Source organism: Copidosoma floridanum, unplaced genomic scaffold (assembly GCF_036245765.1).
Source record: "Copidosoma floridanum isolate Cflo_tuat_1 unplaced genomic scaffold, Cflo_Japanese_pri ptg000005l, whole genome shotgun sequence".
Lineage (NCBI taxonomy): Eukaryota > Metazoa > Arthropoda > Insecta > Hymenoptera > Encyrtidae > Copidosoma > Copidosoma floridanum.
Genome location: NW_028321882.1, coordinates 7208649 through 7227671, shown reverse-complemented (window position 1 = coordinate 7227671; position 19023 = coordinate 7208649). Strand labels below are relative to the sequence as shown.

At 32.2% G+C, this 19023-nt stretch overlaps 1 protein-coding gene across 1 annotated transcript in view; it reads right to left on the bottom strand.

Annotated features, from left to right (window-relative positions):
• The window catches only part of LOC106638276 (fatty acid synthase-like), a 1454996-nt gene that overhangs the window by 613852 nt on the left and 822121 nt on the right, over positions 1–19023 (bottom strand). Inside the window, exons 9-10 of the mRNA XM_089598131.1 lie at positions 8331–8491; positions 7901–8218 (exon numbers count right to left, since the gene is read on the bottom strand). Of these exons, the coding sequence (XP_089454257.1) occupies positions 7901–8218; positions 8331–8491 (479 nt within the window). The remainder of the gene's footprint in view (positions 1–7900; positions 8219–8330; positions 8492–19023) is intronic.

Below are 19023 nucleotides of genomic sequence, written 5' to 3'. Positions count from 1 at the left end.
AGACACGAATCCCTTTATTTTTCCAGGTTCTTTGTTCATATCTCTTAATCCGTCCCACAGCTGTTGAGCATGTAAGTCTCTTGTCCTGGAGTTTCTTGTGCCTTGATATTCGTAACGGGGTGTAACGTGAATTGGCCGCTCTTGTTTCTCTGGCATGCTCCATTGTGTTGATAACATATTTGTTTTATTTTTTCGAGTTCCACGTATTTCTTCAGTTTCTCTTAAGCTTTGCCTGAAGACTCGTTCGCCAGAAAGAGGGTCCATTTCTTTATTTATACGTCCTGTGTTTGCGTTTGTGTCACACAATATGTCCCTTGGATCCCTTATCGTCGGTGACAGATTTCGGCTGGTCTCAGTGTTTGACTCATGTGGCACGTTTACTTCCTCTGCTCTTTTTAGTTTTGCTTTTATCTTTGAAAATCAACTCATGACTATCGCTTTTGTTTCTTCGTCCAGGGCGTCTAGTTTCTCGCACCCCTCGGGTTCCAGCTCCAATTCCAACATTCGTTCCGTCATATTTTCCTTTTTTTGTTTACTATTGGGCTCTGGCCTGTACAAGTCTGCCGCCATATTATTACTTGGGCCTTCGCTATCACTCTCTGACTCATGGATAGTGTCGCGTAAATGAATAATTCTTTTTCCTTTTATTTTATTTTTCTTTTTTTTCTTCTTTTATATATGTATTTCTATGTGTCGTATCCTCCTTTTTTGTTCTGATAAGGTGTATTTATTCTCCTAGCAACGGGGCTGCATTAAATTACCTGTGTCACAGCTTAACAATAATCGGGTGGAAAGAGTAGTGACAGGCGAGATAAGAAAATAAAAGAGCAGCGTTCGTCTTTTACGAGCTCTCTTTAATTTTGGCCCTTTCTTTGTTTAGTGATAACTAGGAAGAAATACTATTTTGGGAATATCTGCAGTCTGTTTTGTTAATAAGAATTATAATAATGAAATTAGTGGTTTAAATGGGTGCCGGTTATTATTATTATATTATTATTTTCGGATATTTCCTATATCTGTGGAAGCCTACTTATTAATTCCCTCTGTTTTATGTTTGATATGCAAATTTTCCTAATCTGCTGTTTGTTTTAGTCTGTTGTCTCGCTCGATTTCTTTTCGGGTTCTAAGAGTGAAAAAAAAAACGCCAAACACGGGGAGCGGACGTGATAATAAGTATAAATCCAGAAACAAAAATTTTCTACGACCTTGTTTTCGCCTAAAAAATGCCTTCCCTTTTTTTCCCAGGGAGTAAGGTATTAAATTGATTTTATTATAAATGGACTTACATTCTCGTTGATATGCACACTAGTAGAAATAAGACTTTGAAAATCATCTCTTTTCAGCGCTCGCCACTTGTCTCCTTGATCCTTGATCCTGTGATTATCAGCAGTTGGTGTCCTAGTCCTGTTTTCCGGCGGGTTGATGTCACCGTCGCTTGCAGAATATGAATGCTCCTGTCCTTTTTGATCGGCTTCTCGGCTCCTCGATTTTTAATCGTTGTATTCTCGCGGCACTGCACTATGTGTGCTTTTCGGCGTGCAAAAAAAAATTTTGACTCTCACCAAACCCCACACCTAGCACCAAAACTATTACGTGGGAAAACCGAAAGGTAAGGAGGTGCTTCGCGAGAACGATCAAAACCTTAGAACCTTAAAGACTTTTATTTAAGATACTTATTTGTAAGGCAAAGACGCGTGTGTGTTTCCAATTAATTGCCCGATATCTTCAAGTGTTCTCTTTGTTCTCCCGGTCTGTGCGAGTCTTCCCTTCGTTCTCTCTGTCTGTCCGAGTATTCCCTTCGTTCTCTCTGTCTGCCCGAGTATTCCCTTCGTTCTGTCGATTTTGAAGCTTGCCGGGCCTTATATTACCTCGTTCCCCTCCCGTCGGTACCCTCTTGATAAGGTAGCTTCGTGGTCACCAGGGGGAGTTAGTATGATATGCCTAGCATATCGTACGTAACAATAGAAAAGTAAATACTAAGTTTTACGATAACCGTACAAACTTGGCGGACGTGTAAAAAAATAATAATAATATCGCCAAAAATTTGCCATAAACATTCATATCAAATGATAATCAATCCTCTCATCACTTTTTGTATTTTCTACGAATTGAAAATTATAGCTTCTTCTTTTAAAACAACACTCATACAAATTTTGAAGAGTCAGGTAGTTATTAAAAAGACAGTGTTAACCATGCTAGTAGGGGTAGAACATACGATAAATTCTCGTTCCCTCACCTACGTATCGGTGGATCTAAGTGATTAGAAGGCTCTCACGCTTAATCATTCTTATAAGGATCGTTACATGAAGAAATAATATTGGGGAAATGTTATACGCAAATAATATGTAAAAAAATAAGAAGATTGCTGAATTGCACACATATTAGTTTTGGTACTGTTAGTTACATGAGTATCTTTAATCTCTGATTTCAAGAAATAATAGAATAAGAAAGAAAGACCTTTAAAAGTAGTAAATATTGATCGTATACTTAATAAGGGAAAAAATTTGTGGTATAAGGGAATTATAAGTCGTGTACAACCAGGTTCTGATGGGCAGATTTGGATGGCAGGTTTGGATGGCAGAATTTGAACTGTGATTAGCCCTTTTTTTAAATGAATACGTTTATTAGTTCATTTTCATAAGTATAAGATTCATGGTTCTCGTCCAAGGGGGGAATGTGTGATGAATAGTCTTAACAAAATTCGTTTTCTCACTACCACTAATTAAATGTAAGAAACAGTAAGGAGGTGCATTGGTAAACTGCCAGCATTTGCATGCATGGCAACTACAAATGTGGTGGTGCAGTAGTCGAGGCCACTCCATTCTTGAAAAAAGTGTCTTAAATAAATCAATTCAAAAGCTATGGATCTAATTGCTATTCTATGGCTTATAAGTAATGAAAAATAGTTAGAACTGTTACAGAAATACTTATTTCATTTTAGCTACCACATAAACGTAGAAATACAAATACAGTCTCTTTCTTTTAACAGACATTTGATAATTAATTTCTCAAAAAGTAAAAAGTTACAAACGAAAGTAAAAAGCCAGAAAGTAAAAATAAAAGTAACGTAACTTTGTAACAAAAGAAAGTCACACATCCTCTAAAAGGCTTATTGGGTCCCTGATTGCAAACTTAATAAAGTTTCAGTGGCCGCACTTTTTTACTGTGTATCTGTTCATAACTGTATTGATAAATAGGACTTCTGAATGAAAAATGTTTAGTTTAGGCTCCCTTATGTTGACGTCCCTTTGAACTTTATTAGAAAGTGTAGAAATATTAAAAACATAAATAATTTTATCATAAACTAAAAATTGATGAATTCTTTTTTATGTGCCAATATTTTGGTTCTTCAGCCCTCTAAATGTTAAAATCGAAAAGCATGATGGATGCATAAATAAATGTCAAGCTAGTTTTGTTTAACAGGCCTAAAATAAAAAAAGAGACAATCTATAGACCATTGAAAACGCAGACAAAATTAAATGCTCATAAATGAAGAAAATTTTTCTACATTTTTTGAAATGTATTTTTCACTACTCCAGCATAAAATAACCAAAATTTTTTAACGCAATGACATCACACAGGTATTTTGAGTCACTGATTATGACTTCAGAAAAGTAATAACGGATATAATTTCTTGTTGTATATTTACCTATAAATTAATAAATAGATGTTCTTTATAAAAACTGTTGTTTTATTATTAGACATCAAGTTATAAGAAGCATAACTACATGCTAACGTTGAAAACTCTGAACTTTAAGTATACAGTTCTGAATTTTTTAGAGCGTTGGTTACAGGTATACTTGGAGGTAAAAGCAAATGCAAATCCTTACTTGATAGTTATTTTTGCGATTAAGCTAGTAGTTTTTGATAAGTTACTAAGTATGATTTATCCATTTGTCAAATAATATGCACTTGTTATAACTAAAATTCAAATAATTTTATGCTCATTTTTATTTCATGTCTATGTACAGTTTTTTAAGGTAAATTTTCTACCAATGAAATGATAGGACAATAATAATATGACTTTCTTATCATCACAAATGAAAATTTCAAGATTTAAAGTATTAAAAATTGAAACAATTTTTGCTTCACTAAGAGTACTGACACAACATATAACTGCCTAGTCGATTTTAGTTGTATTAAACTTATGTTGGAGCTTAGATTAGAATTTTAATATGAGTAGTTACAGTTAATTTGATTTTTTACAATACTTTTAAGAAATTTGGGGCCCACTTTGCTTACGGTATTATTAATTATAGCAAAAGAAAGGTAGTATAAATTATTTCTAATGGTAAAGAATCTTTAACAGCGACCCCAAAGAAAAAGACCCTACAACAGTAATTCTTCTTTTTTAATTTTTGCCCGTTTTTTGAAGATAAGTGACACTGTACTGCACTTTAAGAAGCCTTAGAACCTTAGAAATATTTAAACGAGTTAATTTTTTGAAACCCATGGAAAATAAAACCAACTTTAAAAGTAAGTAGAAAAAATTCGAGGTCACATGAAATGACTTTGCTTATTTCTTAAAATAACCATTACTATTAGTTGCTAGTAAACTATTAAAAAACGAATCAGTCTTTTTGTCACATAAAAACCTTATTTTAAGCTTTCAAGGGATAAAAAAAAAGTTGTATTGCTAGAATATTTATGAAAAATAAGTTTTTTTGATCATTTTTAGTTTTAGTGATGCTGAAAACGTTTAAATTCTGGGACTTTTCCTCCGTCTTACAATCATTAATTTTTGTCTACCTGTGTAATCAATAAAAAAAAGCTTTATTAAAGATACACACGAATTACAAATATTGCTTGGTATACTAGTAAGGTCACACAAAAGCTTCTAGTATTAAATAAATCTACTAGCAGAAGACCTATCGCTAAAGAACCTATTAAGGAAGTGATGGATAGTAAATTTTAACTGGCCCATATTGACATTCTCATCGACATATAACCCCTCTATTTGATGGAATATAGGGGTGTGAGTTGCATCAAAGTCGTTTCTGTATACTCTAGTTTTCAAATCAAACCATAGCAAAATAATAAATAAGAGATATAGTTACAAGACAGCTTACAGACTTCTAATGAAATCTATTAGGACCTAAGATATGTGTAAGTGCACGACTCCTCAGTAGCTTAAGTGGTAGAGCAACTGTTTATATAGCAGAAAGGTGTCTGTTCAATCCACAGACGAAAAAAGATTTTTTTTACTCTGTCTAACAAGTTTTAAGTTTTTTCACTATACAATAGTCTTAATAACATAACAATTTCCAGGTTTCCAAAATTTATTGAAAGAATTATTTGCCATCATAAAAGTAGATAATGGACTAATAGTGCTTGGAGCAGTACCTTTATCTATAAATCGGCCTATAAGGCTACAGGCCGGTTACTACAGTGAATCTTTCCTGTCTGAGAATGGCTTCATCTTGGGTATCATTTAATGAAAGATAGGAAAAAGACTCTTGAAGATTAATTTTCAGCTTTTTATTGGATGCGCATACGCAGTAATGTCAAAGATTATTTTATTTTTAATTTTTCCTCTATACTTTAGTTTGTACTAAAAAAATTTCAAGAAATTCAAAAAAGTGGCTTTTTACACAGCTAACAAATCTTCATAATTAATTTGCAATGTTTTCAGTGACACATACCAAAAATTTTTAAAAATGTTGTTTTTTAAGGTTACATACAGTTGTTTATAGATGATATACATCACTTACAATTTTTGGTAGCTTCTTAAAATGTTTTCTCTGCTGTTCTTCATGATTCTGTAGTTAACTCTGCAATATTTTAAACAGGACGAACCGGAAAACTTCAAAAACGCATTTTTTTAAGGTTATGTACGGTTGCTAACTGGTTAAATTCAATTTTAACATGTTTGAGTAGCCTTTATCGATGTATTTTTTAAACTTTTTATTATCCTGCTATAATTTTTTAAATTTGCACAGTAAATCACCTTAAGTTAATCAATTACCTATTTTCAACTCAGGTACGATTCTTCCTTACCAATAATGATTTTGAACAAGTCTTAATAACTTAATTCAATGCAATTTTTTACAATACCTCATAATTTTCATTCTTATTTTGTATCTTGATTCTTGATTAGATTCTCATTTGGAAAAGCAGAGAGAATACTATGGATGAAACATGAAAATAAGACTAGCTAGAAACTTTTTCCATAAATTACTAGAAAAAATAACTGTTAACTTAGTAAGGTAGAAGTTGAAAGTTGATTTATTAAAAAAAAAATCTTTATAATTTCTATTAAATGGACTTAAAAACAATTAAATTAGTTCTTTTATGTTAAGTACGGTTAACAAACGTGTACTTTTTCATACTAGTAAATATTTATACGTATTACAAAACAAGCACTGGGGTCTAACGTCTCTACTTATAGGAGCTTAGGACAGGAGCTTAAATTTCTTAGAAAACCTTCTTTTTTTTTTTTTTTTAAATTGGTTGATAGGAAAAATAAGAGAAATTCAAAATATGTGGTCTGGTAAGGTGGGATAATGTTGTGTGGTATGATGATATTGACGTTGCGTGGTATAGTACTGGGTACCGTAAGTACGTCAAGAGGGGCGGGGCGAAGGGAGAGAATCAAAGCGAAATCTATTTCCGTTACACTTTTTCTCAAGGTTACCAATCTAAAATCATTGATTTACTCCGTAGGGCAGAACGTGCCTATAAAAGTATAACTCCAAAAATCATTATGACCTGAAAATAATGCTATGGTTGAGTTTCTCAGCGTGTACTTTCATAAGAATTAAAATACTAAGAACAGAATTATAAACAGTATTAAAAATGTATTGAAAAAAACCACTTAATCGTTTTGAAAATGCATCTTACCCATTCAAACCGTACATAACGTCAAAAAAATGAGTTATTTAAACTGTTCAGCATCTGATGTTTAAAACTTTCTAAAATCAACTATGGAATCGTAAAAATAATATCTTCAAAGGCTTCTAAGAATTGTTGATAATATATGTCAGCTGTGCATCCAACAGGTAGCTAAAAATTTGGCTTTAAGAGTTTTACTTATCTCGTATTAAATGGTACCAGTGACAAAGCCATTAACTGACAGGGGATATCTACTATAGTTATCAGCCTATAGCCTTTAATAATACATACTATTGCTTGTAATACTAATAATAAAATCACACAAAATATTTTTTATGAAAAATGTAAATTTTTTACAGTTACCTACTCTTGTTTTGCATCTACATGGAGCTACAATTTTTATGTAAACATGACTTTCACAAGGGATTACCAATGCACGTGTGCAATAAAGATTTTTCTGATTTGTTGCTGTGACACATTTGGATTAAAAGTTTTTTAGTGAACAAACTCATTATGAAAGCTCTTATGCCTAATGTTCTATCAGGTACAACTCAAGACTGATAATATAAGGGGCAAAAATGCATTGCTTGTTTGAATTGAAAAAAAAATTTTTTTTTTGATAATGCAGATCAATTTAACTCTTTACTTAACTTGATAATAAGTAAGATTATGTAATTATACGGCTAAAGCTAAGATAGCCTTGCAAGTTATTTAACAGTCTGTATATTATTTTGCTTTACTAGGCAAGGTATACTTAAAAGTATTCCTTTCTTATTATTTAAAAATGTTTTCACTTTCATTTAAAAAATAAATATATTAAACCTATGGGAAGCTTAATATTTTTATAAAATAAATATAGAAATTTTTTATGGGTTGTACTTTTACCATAAGCATAATAATTATTTATCAGGTACTTAACATGCTTGTATGGTTTAACTACTTTTATGCTGATTTGGTTAAAATAAAGTGAGACGACTGTTACTGAGATGAGAAGTGTAATTAATTGTATTATTGAAAAGATTATGTTTTAGTAAGTATATTTAGAGACTTAAACTTTTTAGATATTTACCGTAAGACTGGCCACAAATTTCTTCATACTTTCTGCAGGACCACTTATAGTTGAGCTTTCAGGACCATTATGGCAAGCAATGTCAATATCTGAAGGACAAAGAGGCTTTATATCTGCATATCCTAGACCAACTGCAGCCATTGAACCTTTTTCTAGTTTAGATTCAGTTGATGCTAGGCCACGAGATAAGGCAGCCATTATCATTTGCTCAGCAGTAAAACATCCATCTGCATAGGCACATCCTAGCTCACCAACAGAGTGACCGATAATATAGTCTGGTTCTAAGCCTACAGCTCTTAGAACATCAACTAAACCAATCTGAAAAAAATGATATTAATTATAATTTTTAGAGTATCGTCATCATTGTACTGAGATAACAACATTTTAAGCTTAAAAAATTTTAATGTACTGAAGCGTTGGTATATCTTACTTGTATAGCAGCAATCCCAACAAACGAATTAATAATTTGATCAAACATTTTTGGGTTCCTTTCAGTTATAATTTTAAACACATCAAATCCTTGCGGTCTCAGCACATTATCACATTTTTTAATCGCTGTATTAAATATTGGTAGTCTCAGAAGATCTCTCCCTTAAATAAAAAATAAGACTTTTTGACTTCGCTCATTTGCTTAAATCACTTGTATTAGTACAATTATATCAAGGAATACAGATTTTGTAACGCTATACAAAAAAACACTTAATTTTTTATGTTAAGTAACATTGAAAGGTGTAAATCATCTGTTGCTGGTACTATTACACTTAGAAAGACCATCACAGGCATCCTGTGAGATTTATAATTTGTGAATACACTTATAGCGTTTAATAGTGGTACATGAAACATGCATCTTCTTTAACTTGTGTCTTTTCATTTGTATAAAGTAAAGTGACACAGTTATACTCATTGATCTTGTCATAGTCAACTTCTTTCTGTATACGCGCAGAAATATAACAACGAGTTTGATAACAAATGTCTATCAGAAATAAATGTGTCAATATAAAATGAAGTTCCTTAAAGAAACTATGTATGTACGTTTTTGTAAAGCCCTGTAAGAAATTTTTTTGCTTACTACTAAACTAAGCTTATAATACTTTCATACACTTCAAATGCTCTTTCCATAACTATAAATACATTACTCTAATGTAACTCCTTTGAACACTTGAGAACTATTTTTTACTTCAAGAATAAGTGACCATTGTCGTATTAAACTTCTTATGGAGGCTCAACACACTTATCGAAGTATTTGTGAAATGGATGAAATTGAAATCCATGTTCAATAAGTACGTTTTTAACCTCTGTATTGACAACTGTAACTACTAAAAAAAAGGTCATAATTAAGGTTTAAAATAAACCAAATTCTTTAAAAATCCTTTAGTACGTTTTAAGTTGCGGTAGAATATCTAAAAAAGAATTCCACTTCATCAAGAAAAACTACTATGAAATTTGACTAACAATAATCGTACATTTTTATTCCAGCTGCAAGGGTAAAATGAGGGACGTATCAACATCTAATAATACCTTACAGACCACTCAAGGTTAAATATTTATGTTTTTTTTTTTATTGTCATTTTTTATTTCAGATTGCAACTAAGTATTAAAAACATGTTGAGCAGCTGTACGTAAAACTGGACGTATTGTAGTCCATCCGTCCTGGCATTACGCCTTTTTCTATTGGTAAAGAAAAATTATGTTACAAAAACTATGTGGTTTTACAAATTTTTTTCACCCAATATAAATATGTTGAAAAAAACATGACGAGTAATACAATTTGTTAAAAATATAATCACTTACATAAATCGTAAGATTAAACAAGAATAAGCTGGAGTACTTATTTATGTAAATTATTGAATGATAAAAAAGAAAAAACTTATATGTGTTATGAACAAAAAATCATTTTGCTTGAGGTTATAAGTCATCCAAAATTTGAGGATCTTTCGAATAACCTACGTTCTAGCATTAATTATTTAACAAAAAAAAATTTTCTGTGAACCCTCAATTAAAAAACAATATCATAAAAAAGTCCAATGTAATCTGTTAATGCAAAGTCTTCCACCTGTAAAAAACTGCAGTTTTAAATGTTTTTCACTTATGTATTTATGCCTGCTTAGGTGTTGTAACCGTCAACATCTAAAATTATATTTAACAACTTTGTGATTGAATGCTTTTTTTTACTCAAGACACGGACCTCATTTAGACATCGAAACACGGTTTTTAGTTTGGTTAAACCAAATTCGCTGGGAAAAATTCAAAACTGATAAAGTTTGTTCCAGAATTATTTTTTGTAACATTGCTTAAGAGGAGAACATTTTATCTATACTATGTGTAAAAAGTCAAACAACAAAAAATTATCCTTTATTTAAAGTTGACAAATCAGTCAGCTGACTAATTTTTATGAGGACTACAAAGTTCTAAAAAAATTGGGATTTTAAGGTTTTTTGACTTTGTAACACTTTTTCTGAACTGTTATTTATAAAATGTTATTTTATAAAATTGAATTATATTTGTTAATACAATCGTATACACCTAAGAACAAACTAAATTTTTAGTGTATTATACGCTAACAGACTAATTTCCAGTTGCGTGTAATATATCCTATTTTATACCTAAAAGGCAAAAAAAGAGAATTTCCCATAGTTTCATTTTGTCATAAATAGAGTAAAATTATATACAGGTACATAAAGTTTTATCAAAAGCACTGTGCACTTAAAATATAAAACTTTGTATTAAGAAGCTAATAGTGAAAATCACATACAAATCAAGTTATACTTTGCTTAAATAAATTTTGTAGCAAGAAAAAAAATGTTTATGGACCCTCATTAATTTATCATAAAACTAACAGATAAACAAAAATTTGATTGAAATTTATTGATACAAAGAGAACCTGCTTATGGAATATGTTTTCCTAAAAAATATGCACGTCTGTAAATAATTTTATAATAAAATATGCTTACTACAATATTTAAAAATAAAACAAAAAATTAGCAGTAAATAAATAATGGTATTAAGAATAAAACATAAAATAACAGGCATAATTTTTCCATCATTCATTTAAAATATACAAATTAAACTGAGAAAAGTAAGGATAGATAGTTCAAACGCTGTCAAGTGTTTTAGTATACATCGCTATAGGTAATGTATGAAATAAGTAGTTATTGAGTAAATGTCATTGTGAACAGATTTTTTCCATGCATTCCAATTATCAACACTATTAACGTTACTTTAAGGTAATATTTATATGAATCATTTTTTGATTACCCTATTAAACATAATATAATATTAGTACGTATAGTTTGAAAGTGTACAAATTATTTATTTTCCACCTAGGTGATTTCAACAAAAAAATCAAAATAAGTATGTGTTCAAGTATGTATTTTGTAACACATTTGGTTAGATGGGCTACACGTTGTATTTAGATATTGACGATAAGACTCTATAATCTACTTTATTAACTCTTATTCGCTGATCGAAATAAACTTTCATTGTTCTAACACATTCTGCATCAACAGTTCTTTTTGGTTCTTCCTTATCTCCTAAAAGTAAAGTCCATGCTTATTTAAGCCATTTTACTTTCTTAGTCTTGGTATTTAACATCTAGCAAAAATTAATTTTTAAAGCAGATATTATTGATGCTCAGCATAGATCTTAAAACAATCATTCTCACCTGTGTACGTGTATCAACACAAGTTCTCAAAATACTCAGTATATTTGTCACTCTTCTTGGATTTCACGCGACCTTGCTTAGTTAAATCCAAAACAAAATATAAATGCAGTAATGACTGTCTTCAATGAGTTTAACAGACCAAAAGGTGTGTAGATTTTGAATCAATTAGAAACTGTTCCATGCCGATTAGTGATGGGACTTGTTAATTAACGTTTAATGTCATTTAAGTTTGTTTTCAGCTTCAAATCAAAAACTAAAAACTGTGGACTACAGTCTCACGCTCCTTCACAGGCTGCGGGACAGCAGATAGTCCAACTATTTGTTTGTTTAAGAAAAGATTAAAAGGAAGGAAGAAGTAGAGTGTTGAATATAATATCCAGATTAACTTACCTTTCTATCCGCTGATTATCAGTTCTGACGACCTGCACTTTCTCTTTCCGTCGATTTATGATTATTTATTTTTATATTTATTTATTTGTTATTTATTATTTTATAATAATTTAAATTCCTTTTCCAAACAGTTTTATATCACTTTATTTGATATTACTAGTATACATATAAAATAAAACAGAAAAGGAAAAAATAGACGGAACGTCTGGTTAATCTTATAAAATTAATTATTACGTCTGCACTTAATGAGCGGCAGCGGGCTACTAACTAAAACGCCGCGCAAAGAAATGCACCTTGCACGAAGTTTTAGTTAAACTTCTTTGTCTTACTTGCTATGGGGCCGGTACTTGCTGACTTCATGTGTTTAGGCTTCATGGCTCGCTTCGGTTGTCACTTGACACTTCCAAGAGCCACGAAGTTCACAGTCAGCTTTGTTAGGCGACGACTCTCGTTGAGTATGACTCTGTAAAGAGTCTTAAAATTTTATCATTGGGAATGAAATATAACAGGATAAAATAGAATAAAAATAAAAATTTATTAATTTACGCGAGTCGTCACGTAACAGCCTCCCCTTCTTAAAACTATCACCGTTCTCGGTGAATATATTATATTATATTATTTTATTGGTTTTTTTTTTTTTTTTTTTTTTTTTTTTTTTTTTTATTTATCTTATAAGTAAACATTTATGAGTTACATAACATAAACATTTTACAATAATCCTTATAGTAATGTAATAAAGTATTAATTTACAGAATTATTATATTTGTTTATTCGGGACTGAGAGAAAGGGAAGGAATGGATTCGTGAATATTACATCTTCTACTTCTCCTTGGCCCCTGATTTTGTGTTGTTAATTACTAGTCTATTAAGTGCATCAAGATTTGCTGACACTCCCATCTCAAGGCATAGTTTATAGTGCCAGTCGTATTTTACCAAGTTGATATTTTCCTGGCATGATGGGCAGATCTTTTTTAATTTCATTTGTGTTTTGCACAGAAGACTGTGCACCTCAAGATGGCATTTGGATATTAAATTTTCACACGATGAATGTGTTATTATTTCACGGTTTTTTGGCGAGTCTTTTTAGGAGTAATTCGCCCCATACATTTTGAGTCCTTTGAGGGCCCTTTCCGTCGATTCTTCGTTACAGTATGTAGCGAAGCTTAGGTATAACTGTCTTCCATCGTCGCGTTTGACATCTAATGGGTAATAGTTTAAATGGCTCAAAGGGCCAAAGGTCATTAACAACCGGGTGTATTCATCCGGATTCATAATGGCCGGTACCTTAGATACTACTTTTCGTGGAAGTGAGTCATTGTCTTTTGGATCGTTATTTATTTTGATCGTGTTTTCTGTTTTCGGGTTTTTTGTGAATACATTTTTTGGCTGCTGAGTTATGCAATACACTACTATTTGGCGCATGTTTTCTGCCCACTCAGCGGATCCATACGTTATATGAACGGGAACAATATCTTCCCGTGTTTGTTTTTTGGTTGAAAAATGAATATCTTCTATTGGATGTTTGTTTTCGAAAAATTCAATAATACAATTTATGTTAATAGGTTTTTTTAAAATGACGCTTATTTTAGTCCCGGTACGATTTACTCTTACAAATCGTAATATTGGACTAAGCTCTTCTTCATTAATTTTTTTAAAGGTTTTGACTTCCTTCGTTGATTCTACATTCTTAGCTGGTGCTTCAAAGTTTCGTAAAGATGATTTGTCTTCTATTTCTATGGTCGTTGTATCATTTAAGGTTGCTGCAGCAACTGCTGCATCACATAGTTGGTAATATTCGACCTTGTAGCTGGTGTATGGGACCGAACATGGCTGTTCTTCTAATGATAACATCGGACCAAATTTGTTAAGCGATGTTTCCAATTGGCGCTTGTCAATTGGTTCTTCGGTCATTATGTTTAACCAACGTCCATTTTCCGATACATTGTGGACCTTGACTTGTCTTTTATTTGGCAAGGGGACAGGTGCCGTTGACTTTGCCCAATTCCTCTCGTCCGATACATTCGACAATGAGTCGAATAGCTCCTGTAGCGTTGGCGCTGCATTTAGGTTATCAGCCGCTAACGCTGCCTCCCGTGGTGAAAGGAATGTCACTTCGTAACTTGAGTACCCCATAGCACAGGGTTCCTGTTCGATGGACCTAACTATCCCGAAGTTTTCCAGAATTTTTTTTAGCATTAGCCTACTATAATCCCCCTGCAGTAGTATGCTAAGCTGGGATCCATCAGCCATTGCTTCTATGATATTAGCGTTTTGTTTGTCCATTGTGTGTGTAATTCTGCAAACGTAAATATGATGGATGTTGTGAGGATCATCACTTGATACTGTACATGTATGAGTGTTCTTGTAGTGTACTTCGTGTTGTTATTGTTCGTAAGTGATGTATGGAATGCAGATATGAGAATAAAATTAGGTTTATGAAACTATTGGATAATGGGTAGGGAATACATGGATAGATACAATTATTACTTATCATGCTATGCCGAAATATTTGCGTATTTGTAATACAATTGAATTAGTAGTTTTAATACATGCTAAAGCTTAATATTACAAAGGAGGAGAAAAAAAAATTTTGACAATAGAGTAACATACAGCTAAAATAGAATACAACATGCGCTTTTAAATTTAAAGCTTAATTATTATTATTTTCATAATTATTATATTTATTTATTTATATTTATATTTATATATATATATATATTTTTTATTTTATTTATTTTTTTATTTTTTTATTTTTTTTTTTTTATAACTAATAATAAACGTACTTCATATAAATCCTAAAGATAAAATTAAAAAATAAAGTGAAGTTAAGAAGAAGGAATACGTGAAAGAAAAAAATTGATTTTACAAAGCTTAAAGTTAAAATCTTAGAACTAAGTGATGTGTATTCGACGTAGAAGGTGGCTAGTTGAATGGTAGGGTTCAATTATTGGGTTCATTTTCTGCTACTTTTGATCTTCTCTCGTAGATCAACGGTTTTGGTAAGGATTGACTTCGTTTCTGTAGTTTGTGTACAGCGTTGTCTTCTGCATGTAATCACATGTCTGTGGTAGGTCATTAACTCAACTTGTTGTTGACATAATTGGTGAGTCAATTTTCGGTTCATTTTGTATTTTGTACTCCTTTTAATTGGTTCAGCGTACTTTGTGCGATATCCGGGTTCATCGTTCTGCAATGCTAAAATAGCGCTTTTAGGATCCATGTATTTTACATATCCTTGGGATAATCTTCCCCGCCGATCTCTAACGGCATAACAATATTCTAGGGTGCCAAATTGAGAGAAATGATTAAAGAAATCTCTTTCTCTTTTCTTTTCTTCTATATCCCATGGCAGAAGACACATAAGTCTTTTTGGATCAATGTTTGGTGTATCATTGTCGTTTCTTGATGGTGTTGGTGAAGAGATCTTTTCTGCTTGACAAATAGTGGATTTCATCTTAAAAGGAGAAAGTGTTTGAACTTCTTCTCCTGTATTTAGTGTTTCATCAGTTACTTTAGTAAATGAATCACTATTGTATTTGGCGGTTATAGTTCGATGTTCATAACTATGTAAATCCGTAAGTATGTGCATTTCCTTAATATTTCCTTTATTTTCTAATTGTTCGATAACTTCATGTAAAGGTTGGTTTATGTTGACTCTAGTCTTTATTGTTATTTCATATTCGGGGTTCATTATTCTACCTGGAAGGAAAATAGTATCAAATTACTATTGATTTATGAGTCCATTTCCAGTTTTTGGGGTGTATGGCGTGGGAGTATCAAATTCCGTGTCTTCATTATAGGTCTAGCTTTAGATGATTTAGGTATTTTTTGTTTTTCTTCTATTTCAACATACAGTTCAGTTGCTTCGTGTTCATTTGGCTCTTGTTTTATGGTTACTCGGGGTTCTGCGTTCAGGGGGTTGATGGTACGTTTTATAAATTTTTCCGAGACACTACGTTTCATAATCTTCTTGAAACAGCTTCTTGCTTTGCTGATGCGTATTGCTATTATAATCATAATAATAATAGCTTCAAAGACATTTCGTATTAAAGAAAAAAGAGAAGTTTGTTTTTCCTCCAACTTTCGGGTCCGTATTTTCTCCATTTGATTTATTATATTTTGTACATTTAATTCTTCAACTGTCCATGCTTGTTCATTAAAGTTTAATTCTCGAATCGATTTTATAGCGTCATGGAAGTCATCAGTGTCTTTTAAGGGTTCATGCAGTACTGTTAAGTTTAAGTTCACTTCTACCTGATAGATATATTGTATTTGAGTGATAATCTTATGTTCACTGGTTAAGGTTAATCTGTGAGTTTTTCCCGTACATCCATCATTCATTCGTAGAAGACCTATACCTTTTACTCTTTCTTGTTGATCCATTTTATTAGGACAGACAATGTTCAATTGTTCTTCATTGGGTGTTGAGAATAACCATGAACTATCAGCTGGTAAATAAATCCATTGGCTTTCGGTTTTCGGCGTAAACATAATTTCACAGTATTTAAATACTTCTGGTCCAGGTCGTAATAACATAAGAATTTCACATTCGTTCATAGAATAAGGTTCCTTTAGCGGTTCCATAGCCGAGCATATATAACCATATACCGTCTTATCGCATTGGTTAAATGTAACTTCGTTTAGTCGTAAATACGAATTATGGTCTGCTGCTACTGCTAGGTAAGGGTACGACGGTTTTATGTAGGCAGATCCATTTTGTCCAGATTGGGGTATCATGACTGGATGTAGTCTATAAAGATTGTAAGGGGTTCGATCTACGAGTGGCAAATGTAATATTACCATGGTTCTATTTTCTTGATGTACAACATCTAATTTGCTTAGGGTACTTATTTCACCAGCATAAGGGTTTTCTATTGGTGCTACAAATTCTAGATTTCCCGCAAGGTTCTTTACATCCCGGGCTACTGTTCTAAATATATTTGGAGAAAATAGTTTTGGATGTGCTTGACCTCTTTGTAAATCATGCAAGATGTCAATCAGATCTTCATGGGAACGAATAATGTGATCTAGGGTAGCCTCAGTTCTTCTAAGGTAGGCTGACAAATGAATCAGATATCTGTCAAGAGTAAAATCCTGTCCTGAAGTCAATATATCAGCAACTTGTTTTAAAATATGCTCATGGCGTTTCGTGGTATTGTATAGTTCTTTGAATGCGGCTGCAAAAATATGGCTATTTTGTTCATACAATTTAATATATTCTTTTTAATTGGTATCCAAATTGTTGATGTTAGTGTTTATAACGTTAATATCATCTTCTGTGACTAAGCCGTAAAGTCCTTTAGCAATACTCCCAATAATTCCAAAAGGTATCAGTCTTTTTGCTCGTATGCTGGGGGGTGGAATAATGTTATCTCCTGCATGGATTCCCACAGTATTTATTATGTTCAATAGTGTTGCTTTGAGGTTTGTCAATCGCTTTATTTTTAAATTCAAGAGGTTTATTTCCATATACCGAGTGCAATTAGAATAACCAAACTGTACAATACAATATCGAAAAGTTTCGTTTAATCCTTGAGTAGGTGTTTGTTCCAATATGAATTTATTAACATCCAGCCATATCACAATCTTCCAATCGGCTCTCTTAATTTTTGTTATACCAATTCGTTCGTAGTATATTCCAGGGTTTGTTTCAAGTGGTTCTATGCTATAGTTGCCATGATTAGCATAGTTTAAATCTGCGCGGCCTTCGAACGCTATTGTCATTAAGATGGCCAATATAATCTGCATCGTTGTGTTTTTTCTCTGTAGAATATATAAGACATGTAGAATATGTTTCTTACAAGATATTATTATCGGGGAACTAGCTTTAATTTATCTGTATGTTTGCGTATGGTTTTACCATTGGTTTTTTCAAGTAACACATTATTTCCCTCTAAAACTGTTCTAACCTTTAGGGGTTCATTATAAAAGCGATCAAATTTATGGGAACGCACTTCTTTCTTTACCCAAACGTAATCTCCTGGTTTAACATTTAGAGGCTTTAATTTTTTATCATATCTTGTTTTTGCTTGTACTTTCATCTTTATTTGTTGATTTCCTGCCGCAATTTGCATTTCTTGAAGTCGCCTTATAAGATCTTGTAAATATAGTGGGTATGTTCGTAATCTTTCATCTTTAGGTATCTTCAAGGGCAACCTCGCTACTCTCCCAAATACTAGTTCATAAGGCGTAAAATTTGTAGCTGCATGTACACTCGTGTTATACGTGAAAGCTGCAAATTTTGCTAAGTTGTCCCAGTCATCATATGTTTCAGAGTAAGTTCGTATAAAGTCAGCTAGGGCAGCATGACTTCGCTCTAGTGATCCGTTTGTTTGAGGGTGGTATGCTGATGTAGTTAGATGATTGGTTTTGATGGTTTTCATGAGTTGTTCCAATAAATTAGACATAAATGTAGCATGTCTATCTGATAGAATTGCTCTAGGCGCACCATAAACTAATATTAGATTTTGTACGAGTGCATCGGCAAGAGTGCTTGATCTTAGGTCTGGTACAGGGACTAATATGATATATTTAGTCAAATTACACTGTATGGTCAGCAAATGGCAATTACCATTTGGTGTTATTCTTAATTTACCAACGGTATCGATGGAAACCTTATCGAAAGCTTCAATAGGTGTATCTGAAAGTACCAAGGGCTCTCTTGTTTTTAGTCGTTCAATTTTTTTCTCTTGACACTTGCTGCATTTACGTACATAATTGAGAATATTATTTCTCATTCCGGGCCAATAAAACCGTTCTCTTATTTTCCGGTAAGTTTGGTTTATTCCCTTATGTCCTCCAACAGGGCTGTCATGTAATGTTTGTATTATTTTATTACGTTCTTGGATTTTCAGAAAATCAACCTTATCGTAACAGACAGTAATTTGTATGGGTGTTTTATCAAAAATTGTTAATAACGTTTCTGTTATCAATCCAGGTTCTAATTTGTCTGTAAGATCTCCCCTTCTTGAAATTCGGAAGGTTTTAAGATTTCGTCTCAATAATATTTTTTTGAGCGATTTAAAAGCTTTTGTAAGACTTTCTGAAGATACTAAATCAGTCGACGTTTCAT